Source organism: Thamnophis sirtalis, unplaced genomic scaffold (assembly GCF_051295495.1).
Source record: "Thamnophis sirtalis isolate CommonGarterSnake01/CBP01778 unplaced genomic scaffold, rThaSir2_p1.2 scaffold_5, whole genome shotgun sequence".
In the NCBI taxonomy this organism is placed as follows: Eukaryota; Metazoa; Chordata; class Lepidosauria; order Squamata; family Natricidae; genus Thamnophis; species Thamnophis sirtalis.
The window spans coordinates 111,097,278-111,110,195 of record NW_028261385.1 but is presented as its reverse complement, the minus strand read 5'-3'; the positions used below and the strand labels follow the sequence as shown (position 1 = coordinate 111,110,195).

General features: G+C 38.6%; 1 protein-coding gene across 5 annotated transcripts in view; it reads right to left on the bottom strand.

The window, feature by feature from the left end:
- The window catches only part of CARM1 (coactivator associated arginine methyltransferase 1), an 84,161-nt gene that overhangs the window by 18,379 nt on the left and 52,864 nt on the right, over positions 1-12,918 (bottom strand). For all 5 annotated transcript variants that reach the window (XM_014057796.2, XM_087716567.1, XM_087716565.1 and 2 more), the window contains 8 exons: positions 12,156-12,260; positions 11,257-11,367; positions 10,234-10,411; positions 4,900-4,990; positions 4,448-4,529; positions 2,867-2,952; positions 1,460-1,549; positions 870-1,007 (listed from right to left, as the gene is read on the bottom strand). In XM_014057796.2, the coding sequence (XP_013913271.1) occupies positions 870-1,007; positions 1,460-1,549; positions 2,867-2,952; positions 4,448-4,529; positions 4,900-4,990; positions 10,234-10,411; positions 11,257-11,367; positions 12,156-12,260 (881 nt within the window). The remainder of the gene's footprint in view (positions 1-869; positions 1,008-1,459; positions 1,550-2,866; positions 2,953-4,447; positions 4,530-4,899; positions 4,991-10,233; positions 10,412-11,256; positions 11,368-12,155; positions 12,261-12,918) is intronic.

Genomic DNA, 12,918 nt, shown 5'->3' with positions numbered 1-12,918 from the left:
TTTTCTGCTAAACTATTTAATCTAGAAAGTGCAATAATTGTAAATAAATAACTAATTTTATGTAAGCCTACCCTATTTTATTTCATGAATACACAAGTATAGCTTGCTGCTTTTCAAGAACCATCTGCTTTGCTGGGAGGGGGCACTGGACAGGGAAATGCAACCATGTCTGGGACTGGGAGAACTTTTCCTTTGGCATGCTGTGCACATGCACACACACACACATTCCAAACTTGGAGACTTTTATCCACATCTGAGCTAGCAAACTGCCAATCATGCCTGGGCTTGGGGAGAAGGCCGTCTCCTTCCTCTGTGCATAAAAATCCCCAAACGTGGAATGCACGCACATGCTTGGCTGCCAGCAGTTTGGGGAGACAATGAGCTTGTGGGACACTGAGTTGTCCCCATGTTGAGTTAGTCGGTGCAACTTATTCTGTACTGACTCAGTCCTCCCGAATTGGCTGTGCCCAGTAAGCGGTATCGAGCAGGCCACATCGAGCAAGCTACGCCAATCTAGTCGCAGTGACTTGGCTGCGACCACGCAGCCATGCCTACCGAGCCAGGCTACCTGGTCTCTGTCCCATTCTGTGGCTGCCTGACCCCTGCGTTTACAGCTGCCACATAGCTCCACGCATGCTTATCCTCTGCTAGTGCTGCTACCACTGACAAAGCACCCAAAGAAGCGAGGAGGTAACTACTCAATCTCCTACTACTAGTAGTCTGCTTGTGGGCCAGATCTAAACACATCATAGGCTGGATCTGGCCTGTGGGCCTTGAATTTGACATATCTGCATTAGACTCTTAGCCACTTTGACAAGTTACTTTGAGGACACTTGCTCATTTCCTCAACATGATTCCTCACATCTTACCTCTTGTTGGCAATGAGGAGGCATGTTCCTGAGAGGGTGTCACCAGCCTTAGCAAAAAGCGGAGACTGAAACAGGCACCGAACTTGATACCAGTGGGTAAGAGGTTCTGTGGGAGCAGTTGAAAGCCAAACAGTCATTCTAATAGAAGGATAGAGACAAAAGTCAAGAGTAGAAGCTTCATGAATCCATAGTCCATCTTTCAAATATTTACTGTAGTTTTAAAAACAGATTCAGCTGCACAATTGTTTGTGCAAGCCAATATAATATACATTAGAAATTCATATGTAACTTATTAGGTGCACAGATTTAGGGTCAAATAACACAACTTTAATCAGTCTTGAGATAAATAATATTGGATTAGGAAACTCTTCATTTCCAAATAAGAACAATAAGAAAGAAAATGCAAAAATGCACATTTTCTTTCTTTTCTTTATTTTTCACATATTTAGTCATAGGACACAAATCAAAAAATAATTGTCATTTATAGTTGCTATTGTAATCTGGCATGTTCAAGTTAATGTTATACAAGATTGTAATAATAATTAAGTTAACACTTGATGGTAGGAAAGCACATATTTGTCCACACTTACACTGAACCAATGAAGGCTACGTCAAACCAGAAAGCCAACCCATGGACTAATCCTGAATGTAGCATGTGGAATTTGAATGGAATTTCTATCCTGGAAAATAAAAGTCACAGTGAGTTGCATGAAACTAATTTCTTGTAGACACATTGTTCTATATACATAGACAACATATAGTGCACATTACATACTAGGAATATAATAACCCCTTTCACGCAGTATATAAGGCACAATTACTCAAGTCAAACATTATAGTCTGGAGCAATGCTGAGAATTGTATTCAGAACTTTCCCAACACAGAAGAATTCTCACTGCACACTTCAGAGACTCAGATTGGCTTATGTTGCCATTTGTCATTTTGACAAAGAGAGTAATAATTTTCCTTGAAGTGTTATTTGATTAAACAAGTGTTTCTCACTCTTCGTGACCTTAAGATGTGCTGATGTCAATTCCAGTATTTCCCAGATAGTCACACATCTTAAAGTTGCCAAGGTTGAGAAAATCTGGATTAAAGAAATCTTTCTTTTAAAAAAGACTGGTTCTTAATTCCTATTTCAATTTAAATGTACATATCTATATTTCAAGATAAAAAGATCATAAAACAAATATTATGCACAATAATTCTATGTTAAATGTTTATCTATGTTGATAGCTCAGATTTATCAACTAGGTTCCAATTCTGATCCCAAAAGAAACCTACATGGATTGAAAACAGGCAGCTAAATAATATGGGTCCTATTTAGGGGATGGACTATTTTTAGACTTTCTAAGAAATGACAAATTCAGCAGACATGACAATGACAAGCATTGAAAATGACCCCATCAGTACCTAATCTACAGCAATTCAAATAATCCAGCATGATGATTTTTTCAGTACTCAAAACCTATTCCTGCAAGATACTGAGCAAATAAGTCTTGGCTTCCTACAAGCAAAGTATGTTTGATATAGACACCTTCACCAGGCCAAAATCCACAACCCCGTTAAGAGAAAGAGGCTAAGCAGAAGCATGATCTATTTTGGGTCAGTTCTGGATCAGCATGGAAAATATTTCAGGGAAAGGTTCTATTAACTCCAAAGTAATGAATGAAAATTCACAAAAGATGAGGTTTAGACTACTTTTTATGGCAGATTCCCAAACTGTAAGCCTATGATGGCTCATCTGTATAGATTCCGAATGGGAAGTGTATGGAAGAAGGAAAGTTATATCACCAAGTGAGGTGAAAAGATAGCTGCAAAAGTTTGCCAATGTGCTATAGAAAATTATTGACTATAATTATGATGGTTGATATTTTGGCATCTAATTAAAAACAAGTCTTACTAATGTAAAACAAACATAACATTTCTAAAGGAAATATAAGTTCTCCAACATCACAGTGGAATCAGAGTCTTTAATTTTTTGGAGAAAAGATTACCTGTGCAAATCTGCTTCTTTGGCATCTAAGAAGTTTACGGTGTATTTAACAGATTTGGCCATTAGAATCCTAATATCAAAGGTATCCTAGGAACAAAAGCAAAATAAATTAATAATTAGTTCTGGTTAGGGTAGGATGACTGTCTTATAGACCAGAAAATGTCTGGGGAAAAAATAAACCTTTCAGTTGATATTTCCTCCAGCTCATCTGCAGTTCACCAAATGGAGAAAGCTAGACTATATTATAGGATTGTGAACTTTCCAGAAAGACTGAAAGCTGTCTGTCAGTACACACATATAGTACATGCCTTCAACTCCTTAAACCAAGCACACATTTTTCTAGCATTGTGCTGGCAGGTGCACAATCTTGGGATAAAATATAGCTATTTCAGATCTAATGCATTGCACAGTTTTATTATGCTATACTTTCCTTCTAAGTTTTCAGTCACACTGAAGCAGAGGTAGACAGTGGGCAATGGAACAAACTACTCTGTGATTTAAGCCCCTCTCTAGTTCTAACACTTCAATATTTTGGTCACAATTAATTCCAAAAATCTTTAAATGGAGTAAAACCAGCCATTCATGAATTAACACAAAAGTTACCTAATGGAACCACAAGCAGTGTTTGCATTCAGAATTCTCATTCTAAGTAGTCTTCTTTTCAGGAAAAGAAACAAGGACGTGTTAATTGTGTCACAGATGCCATACTGCTGCTGCTTCACTTTTCATGTTGCCAGCCTGACATAGCAACAATAGCAGTGGACTTATATACCGCTTCATAGGCCTTTCAGGCCTCTCTAAGCGGTTTACAGAGAGTCAGCATATTGCCCCCAACAATCTGGGTGCTCATTTTACCCACCTCGGAAGGATGGAAGGCTGAGTCAACCCTGAGCCGGTGAGATTTGAACCGCTGACCTGCTGATCTAGCAGTAGCCTGCAGTGCTGCATTTAACCACTGCGCCACCTTGGCACAGTGGGAGGAATTGGAATGTGGGTGATTTGGGAGGGATTGGGTTTGAAGCAGTATCGGCCCTAATGTCAGGAGTACCAATCAAGGTCAACAAAAGGAATGTAGCAATGGGAAAAGCTCAAACATAGGGCATGAAGTTCTTAACAGAAAAAAGTTCTCTAACACATTGTCTGCTTCTTTGTAAAACCTTAAGGGGGAGGAGTTTTATCAAATTTCTGTATGAGTCAGACTAATTCCTTCTCAAAGAACTTCCAAGATTTCTATAAATGTGTTCAAAATCATAAAGTGGTATTTCAGGTAAAGCTTTGCCTGAAGAATTCCAGCCAATTTTTGATTAATGACAAAAGGACAAATACTAGTGAATTTAGTTATTTTGTGTGAGGGAAAGGTGCTATTTATTGAACATGGGTCAAGAATGAGGAAACTGTATAGTTGTTGAACAACTATATCTAGGATTAGAACCACCATGGGTAATATTCATGCCAAGACGGCCTTGAAGGCATGTTAGCACAATGTCTGTGCTTAGCACAATTGCATATGTATGGCATTCACAGGTTAATTATTTCAACTACTATCAAACCTCCAAAGTGTTATAGGAATAATTCAACTTACCACAACAGGCTGTCTGAAATATTCATCTACTGCTGCACCTCGGAGTGCTGATAAATCTACTCCATGAAAAGATGGCTGATACCTACAATATAAGATATCACAACTGATAAGATGAAAAATATAAAATATTAAACAAAAGAAATCCAAGAAGAAACTGATGCAAGGTTTGAAAATAAACACATCTCTCATACATTAGCTTCATCTGAAAAAACCATTCGGGAAATAATAGCTATGGCACTGCAGAACACCCGGAAGAACCTGCCTGCTAGGCAGAACAGGCAGCACTGAGTTCAAATGAAACCAGAAATTCTTCATGTAGTTCAACATTCTAGCAATAAATTCCATAGCTCCTTTATACATTTGGGGTGACCCAAGTGGGGAAGTACAGTCCCTGTTTGCTGTGGGATAAACTACAGTAGCAAAAACTGGATTTCAGAAGAGAAAAGACGCACCAAAAGTTAGCTTTTGTGAACTGTTCCATGTATAGCTGTTCATCTGTAAATGGGGCTAGATGGACATCACCAATAGTTGGAAACATATTTCCTGAAATGGAGCAGAAGACAACATATATTTAGTTTCGTTTTCATTTTTTTTTAATAGAAACATTTTATCTTGTTTTTCAATTTCAATAAACTCTGAAGTTTTATCAAATATGTTTTAAAAACAAAACAACAACAAAAAAACACCCAGGAGGTCAATTGTCAAGACTGATAAGGTATCAAAACAAAATAAAAGCAAGTTAACAAATCAAATCAAAATTCTGTCCCACCTCATTTTTGTTTTGTTTTTGTTTAACATACTAGCTGACAAATTCCAAGGAACTCAAAAATTTGCAGTTTAACTAATAAAACTACCTTATACTATTAATGGTACAAAATTACAAAGCATGGAAAAGTATTTCAAGTTAAAGCATTTCAACATTAAATGGGCTATTCTACTTACTGAAAATGTTCAGAACTTACCAAGGGAATTCTATCCCTGAAATGGCCCACCACCAAAATGTTTGGTAAAGTCTGAATAGCCCATTTGAAGAGGTTTGAAACCTCCATTATATCTTTGCTTAGAACTCCAAATTCTCTTTGTATCCTGACCAAAGCACTTGAAAGACAGCCACAGCATATCAGTAGGAGCAGCCTTACAGAAGTGGGACTGAAGTTTAATCAAACCAGTACTTCAAAGTACTGAAGCCCTGGCTAATTCAAATGGGAATGGTCATCTTTCATTACTCCATCGGTCTTCCTTTTCAAAAATTATATGTATAGAATAAGATATAAGCAGATGTGCATAAGTAAAAGTATCATACAGAGGATCACCAGTACCGATATTTTGTTAATCTTATTAATTAAAAAAATTATGGTGCTAGAGTTTGATATAATAACTGTAATAGCCAATTCCAGCAGTTGAGTGCAGATCAACTTGAAAGAAAACCAAGATCATTCAAATATAAGGGAATGTTCATTACATCTTTGGAAGTTTTTTAAAATTGGAAAAGGGTACTGGTATTGGGAGAATAGTGAAAATTTGTAGATGAAGTTAGTTATTCTTAATATAAAAGAACTGTAAGAATAAAAAAATCTCCATAAACCTAGCATATTTAATATCACTAATTGAAGATACTGCTTATCTACAGGAGACTCATTTAATAGAACAGGATACATTTATATTAATGAAGTAGAAACAGGATAGAATCAGGATGGGGCAAGGTTCTAACAGCTACTTTGATAAAAACCATCTTCTCCTCCCCCAAGTCTTGTCATCTGTCTCACTGTGGCTAGGGGTATTTGTATGTTTCTGGGAGGGATGCCAGAAGTGTATGCCAAATCTATATATTCCCATCACGGTCATCCAAAGCACTAAGGTAATCCTAGCTGCCTATCTAGCAGACATCTACTTTGGGCAGAAACAATATAGGAAAATGCTGGAAGCATTTTAGTGATGACAGGAAAGGCATCCATTCATACTGTATGGGAGAAGGCAATGCTAAACCATTCCTATACCTTTACTAAAAAACCCACATGGACAGAAAATATAACATGATTGATGATATAGTGTTGGAGGATAGGCCTTTCAGGTCAAATGGCACTTAACATACTATTGAGGAAGAGCTGAGGATCTTTCGGAGCATTAATGCTGTTTATGGTATGGGTAGATTAAGCCTTTGGGGCATCTACCGTATTTTTCACAGCATAAGAAGCACACACACACACACACACACACACACACACACAAACACACAACGTCTAAAAGAGGCTGAAAATTTGGGTAAGTCTTATACTCTGAATGTAGCTTTTTGGAAGCTTGTTTTCAGCAATGAGGTGCTAAGGAGTGAAGCGATCTTCCTTTTCAGGCAAATCACCGAAGATGGCTGTTCCAGCTGAGAGAAGATGATGAAAGATTTGAAGACTGCCTTAAGAGGTACTTCTTTTGTCCAGTTTTTATTTTTGGGAGATAATCCTCTAAAGGGCAAGGCAGAGACTTCCTGTGACTAGTGATTTCTATTCTTTTGGGGATAATCCCTTTAAGGGCAAGGCAGGGATTTTTCCTATCTGAGTTATGTCAATGGTTTCCTTCAGGCAACTGTTGGGCTGATTTGTTGATTCAGTTTTGTTACATTTTTACAGGTGTGAAGTGCTTTTGGCTGAATGCCCAGACATCTAGTTAAACTTATTAAGAATTTTCCAGCTGCCTGGAGAAAGAAAAAAAGTGGCAAAAAGTGTCATTTTACCATACTATTGTGTTTGCTTTTCCGGTGTTATGGTAATAAAATGAATACTTGGTAGGCAGAATCCCCCCCCCCATTTTTCTCCCCAAAACTAAAGTGCATCTTATACTCTGGTGCGTCTTATACTCCAAAAATACAGTAGTTATTGATATTGCCATGTAGAAAAAGAAGTCAGAAGCAACAAAGACAAAATTAAAGTGGGAAAAAGAAGGCTCAACACAGTGAACAATGAAATGAAAAACCAAATTGACACCTTAAATGATCAAATTGAGGTGGACTGGTGAGATTATAATTAATTACTAAGGACATGAAAAAGGAGGTAATTAGGAAAGTTACAGCAAGAACAATACAAAGTAGGCCACCATGTGTCCAGAACTGATTTTATGACCTTTTTGTGGCAATCCTTAAGTGAACAGAGTGATGGTAAAGGGAATGCAGTGGTCATTACTCAGTTTTTCCTGGAAATTGGAAGTAAATGTCAGTTTGCAGCAAAAACATCATAAATCATGGTCATATAACCATGGAGTGCTGCAACCATAAATGTAGGCCAGTTGCCGACCATCCAAAATGCAGTTATGTGACCATGGGGTGGGAGGATCATTGGAACTTCAAATCTGGATTGTAAGATCCATTTTTGGGGTCTGCTGTAACTTTGAATAGTCACTAAGTGACCAGTTGTAAGTCGAGAACTAGCTGTACTTGGCTACAATCCAATCAATAACCAAGCAATATCAATTATACTTTGTAGACAACTCTTTAATATGGCATTCAAATAACTATGCTCCAAGCACTTTTTCAAAAAAAGAGGAGTTTTATAATCAATTTAAAATTGACAGAAAATGCAAGCAAGATGTGCTACTTTGTGACTGGAATGCCACGCTTAGAAACATTAATGAGGAAAATGGATTTGGAGTATAAGACTTAGGAAAACAAAATAAAGCAGAACACCAACTTATCAATTTTTGCCACTCCAACGATTTAATTACAACAATTTGATCACCCATCCACCCACCTGAGCATGCGTGAGCAACCCACCCATCTGCACGTGTGAGTGACCCACACACGCAGGGGGAGGGAGCTGAATTTTCGCCCTCCCCTGGCTCCAGAAGGGTGAAAACGGTGGGCTGGGGGAGGCTGTTTTTGCCCGTGACCCGTCAAAACCGCACTCGACTAAACCGCGTCGCTGATATCATCAACAGGGCGACAACAGCCAGCGCAGAAAAAGAAGGGCGCTTTAAATAGTGCTTTGAAAGCAAGCCGATTCAACTTAAGGTAAGGGTTAGGTTTAGGGTTAGGTTTAGGTTTAGGTTTAGGGTTAGGTTAAGAGTTAGGATTAGGTTTAGGTTTAGGTTTAGGGTTAGGTTTAGGGTTAGGTTTAGGGGGGTTAGGTTTAGGTGTTAATTTTAGGTTTAGGGTTTACAGCGTGCTTCTGTCTCCGCGCTGTTGTTGCTCTGTAGATGACGTCAGCTATGCGGTTTAGTCGGACGCGGTTTAGTTGAGCGTGGTTTTGTGGTGGAACCGTTTTTGCCCTCCCTAGGTTTCAGGAAAGCCTCCGGAGCCTGGGGAGGGCAAAAAAGAGGCTCAATGGGCCAACCAGAAGTTCAGGGATGAACTTCCGGTTGGCCTGTTGGGCCGTTTTTCGCCCTGCCCAGGCTTCAGGAAAGCCACCGGAGCATGGAGAGGATGAAAAACAGGCCCAACGGGCCAACTGGAAAATATGGCTCCGCATGCCACCTGTGGCACACGTGCCATAGGCTCGCCATCATGGGCCTATACGGTCCCTTCCAACTCTGTTAATCTGTTCATCCTAGGGCTGAAAAAAACTGGCTGGTCCAACGGCAATCAAGTAGCTTTGTGCCTAAGATGGGACTAGAATTCCTGGTCTCTTCTTTTCTAGACTGTTACTTTAACTACTGCACTGAACTGCATCTCTAAGTGAAAACATTTAGATCTTCAGACTAGTGCTCTTCCAATGAGCTATTTTGGCTATTTCAGCTATAAATTCTCCATTCTAAGAGCTATTGCTACTTTATTGTACCATACCAGTGAACAAATGCATGACTAAAACTCAACTGTTTAATAAAACACCAGATATGACTCACTATTTTAAAAAGGGTCAATACAAGCAGTCCTTGACTTACAGATGGTCATTTAACAACTTATGGTGGCTTCGGACAATATCACACCACCTGTCCCCGCAATGTCACATGGCCAAATTCAGGCATTTAGCAAATGGCTCACATTTACAAGTGACTGCATTAATCCCACGTCAGGTAACTGCAATTTGCTAAAAAAAATTGCCAGTTTCTGGCAAAAGATGCCCATTTGGGAAGAATGTATTCAGACTTATGACTGCATGTTTTTTTTTAATTATTTGCTTAATGACCTCCATAAAAGCAATTGTAAGTGGATACTCCAACCTATGACTGTCATGAGTTATTTGAAATTCTAGTCCCAATTTTTGTTGTAAATTGATAATTATTTGTAGTAACATATCAGGAGTGTAGTTAGTGAATGATCAGAATATAACCAGTATACTGTCATATATAATGCTAATTTGATAAACGCTATTGTTGGAGGAACCAACATGTAACCAAGTAGCAGCATATATCCAAATTCCTGACTTATGACTAGTCTTATGCGCTCTGATCCAGACACTATCCAGAACAAAGCAAAGAAACCAGACCAGTTTCAATAATGATATTGAGTGCCCAAAATGCAGAGAAACATATAAGAAGAGATTCCCATTTCCCAAAGAGGCAGCCAAACACTGTGTAATAGATTTATGGTTACTAATCTATGTTAACTAATTGAACAATGCCTAGTATCAGAATTCCCAACACCATCCTGAGCTAATAGGCCAGAAGAGAGCTCCTCTTCCTCCTTCCTCTATTTTGTTATCATTGGGTGACCTTGGCCTAGTCATATTCTCCCAGCCCTAGGAAAAAGACAACGGCAAACCATTTCTGAAAAACATTGCCAAAAAAACTGCAGGGACTTGTCCAGATAGTCTCCAAGAATCGAACACAACTGAACAGAAGAAAAAAAAAAAGAAGTTACTTACCACTAGGTTTTAAATACTTCTTGGCATGCAGGTAACTCTCCAGCATTCGTTCGTTGAAAAGCATGTAGCCCATTGGCTCAGAAATAATGATGTCCACCTGTTCTGGAAGTGAGATTTCCTCTACCTTCCCAGGAATGACAACAATTCGATCAGTAAGATTATTACTTTTCACTAAAACCTGGACAGAAAGAGGGAAAAAATAGAAAGCAATGATTCCACAGATATTTTCAAGAATTTGTTTTTCAGATAGCTGATAATTAGAAAGAAACAGATGCTTTAGATACAGGAGCATATTAATTCACTTCAAACCTCTATTTATAATTTAAATCCAGTTTGGACATAAGAAAAGTATGCTGCTTGCCAGCCAGGTAAGACTACTACATTTAAAATAAAACATTTGCTATAAGTAGTTCTTGTATGTTCCTTTCTTCCCCAGGCATGTTATCAAATGCAGTTTCACGGGTAAATTCAAAGAAGCCCCAATCATATTAGTATGGTTGAAGTCGACATTCCTATTCCTGGTCACCCTTGAGAAGGATTGCCTCTCTAGCCTTCAGGAAGTTTGCATTCTCTAGCTTTCTACCTGAGCGTCTCATCAGCTGAGTGCACTTGTCAGCAGCTGCAGGAAAAGAAAAAGGGAGTGGACCCAGGCGTAGTGAGGGAGAGAGAAGGGCAGTAGTGGCTGGGGGGCGGGGGGAGTAGGTCAGGTTTCTCAAAACTGGGAGGGGAGAAGGAGGAGGCCATATGTCACTGGGCCCAGCCAGCACACAGCACATTTTTGTGCGCCAGTAGGCCTAGCTGGCTGAAGCCTTCTGGGAGTGAGAAAGGAGATCTACATGCAGTTGGGCCTAGCCAGCCAAGGCTTTTCAATCTGTGGAAAGTTTCCATGTGCCAGTGGGAGCAAGTTCTCCCAAGACCTCTCCTACCTTGAGATACTCTTAGCATGATAATTTAACAACCAAAACAGGAGAGCTGGGATTGTGGTCACTGAATGAAGCAGCCATGTGGGTGTCTCACACTAACCTCTGCATGTTGAGCCATCGTGCTTGCTTCCACTGCATAAATTTTTCTTGCTCCAGCTTGGGCTGCAAAAAATGACAGGATGCCAGAACCACAGCCGACATCTAATACAATCTGGGGGGGAAATTAGATCAATAAAATCACAAAAACTAAATATCAGTAAAACCTTTTCTATAAAATATAGTAAATATGTAAGGTAAAACTAAGCCATGCTTACTGACAGCTACAACTTTTAGAAGAGTGGATCTTATATCCAAACTCCGGTTCCAATGCTCAGAGTTCTAAATTTGTTTATTGTATTAGTGTATTTATTAAAGATATGCAGCTATTTGGATCCAAAGCAAAAAACCTGCTTTGAAGAAAATACGACTTGAATGCTCATGCACAACCTCTTGAGAATTAATATCCAATGAATCTGGAGGGCACCAGATTAGGAGATCTGTAGCAATTCAAAATATTTGTAATTAGGGCATTAGAAAACAGTGTAGTTGATGAAAAACTGGAAGCCGATAATGCCTGCTCTCTGGCTACCAGCACTACCAGTAATTCAATTTATAGCAATGGTTTATTAGAAATCCCAAGTTGTGCACCCTACCTCACACAGCATTAGCTGCAGGCCACCATCAAGATTTTCCTTTTCTACTGTACCTTATTTGAGAGAAACTTTATTGTACTATCCCTGCATTATTAAATCAGACCACATTCTTTTTTCAAACTCTTCAAAGTTTCATGATTTCCAGATAGAGTAACCAAAATATTCTGAGCAGAGTAACGTGACTTAGATACAATATTTGAATATATATTTACAATATGTAAATTCAGTCTTACCCTTTAGCAACTATGCAATATTCAGAAGGAATCTTATTGGTTACACTTAAGGCATTATTAAACTTTAGCCATACCTTATCTTTGAAATCGCTATGGTTCTGCAGGATTGCTCTCTGATATGTGCCTGTTCGGACATAATCCTGCATCATATTTTGCTGTTGGGATAAATATCCATAAAACTGAAAGAGGAAACAAATAGTCTCTGCTAAAACCAACACGCTCACTCACAAAAAGAAATGGTACAATTTTAGAAAATTCTAATTACCATTTTTGATATGATAGATATGTAAGAGATCACTAAATATCTACAGAAATGCACATGATCAAATATAAAATCCCTTCAGAATGTATATGGGTCAATATAAAAGGTATATATTACAGGCCACCCAACCAATCAGAAGAAATAGATGAGCTCTGCCAACCAGTTAACAAATGTATGTAGGAAGTATACCACAGTCTTAATGGGAGACTTTAACTATCCAGATATCAACTGGAAGACAAACTTTGCAGTGGAAGATCAAATAGATTCCTAACCAACCTAGCCAACAACTTTGTCATCCAAAAGGTAAAGGAGGGAACTAGAAGAAAAGCTATACTGGACCTAATTCCTACTAACAGAGAAGAAGTGATAGAGGAAATTGAAGTTGCCAGAATCTTGAGTGAAAGTGACATATGTCATACCGGAGTTCAATGTAATGCAAACACAAGCAATAGAAAATAATCCAACTAGTGCCTTAAACTTTAAAACAGCTGATTTTAACAAACTCAGAGAGAGCCTAGGGAAGATTCCATGGATGAAAATCCTAAAGGGGAAAACAACTCAAGAAGCATAGGAAA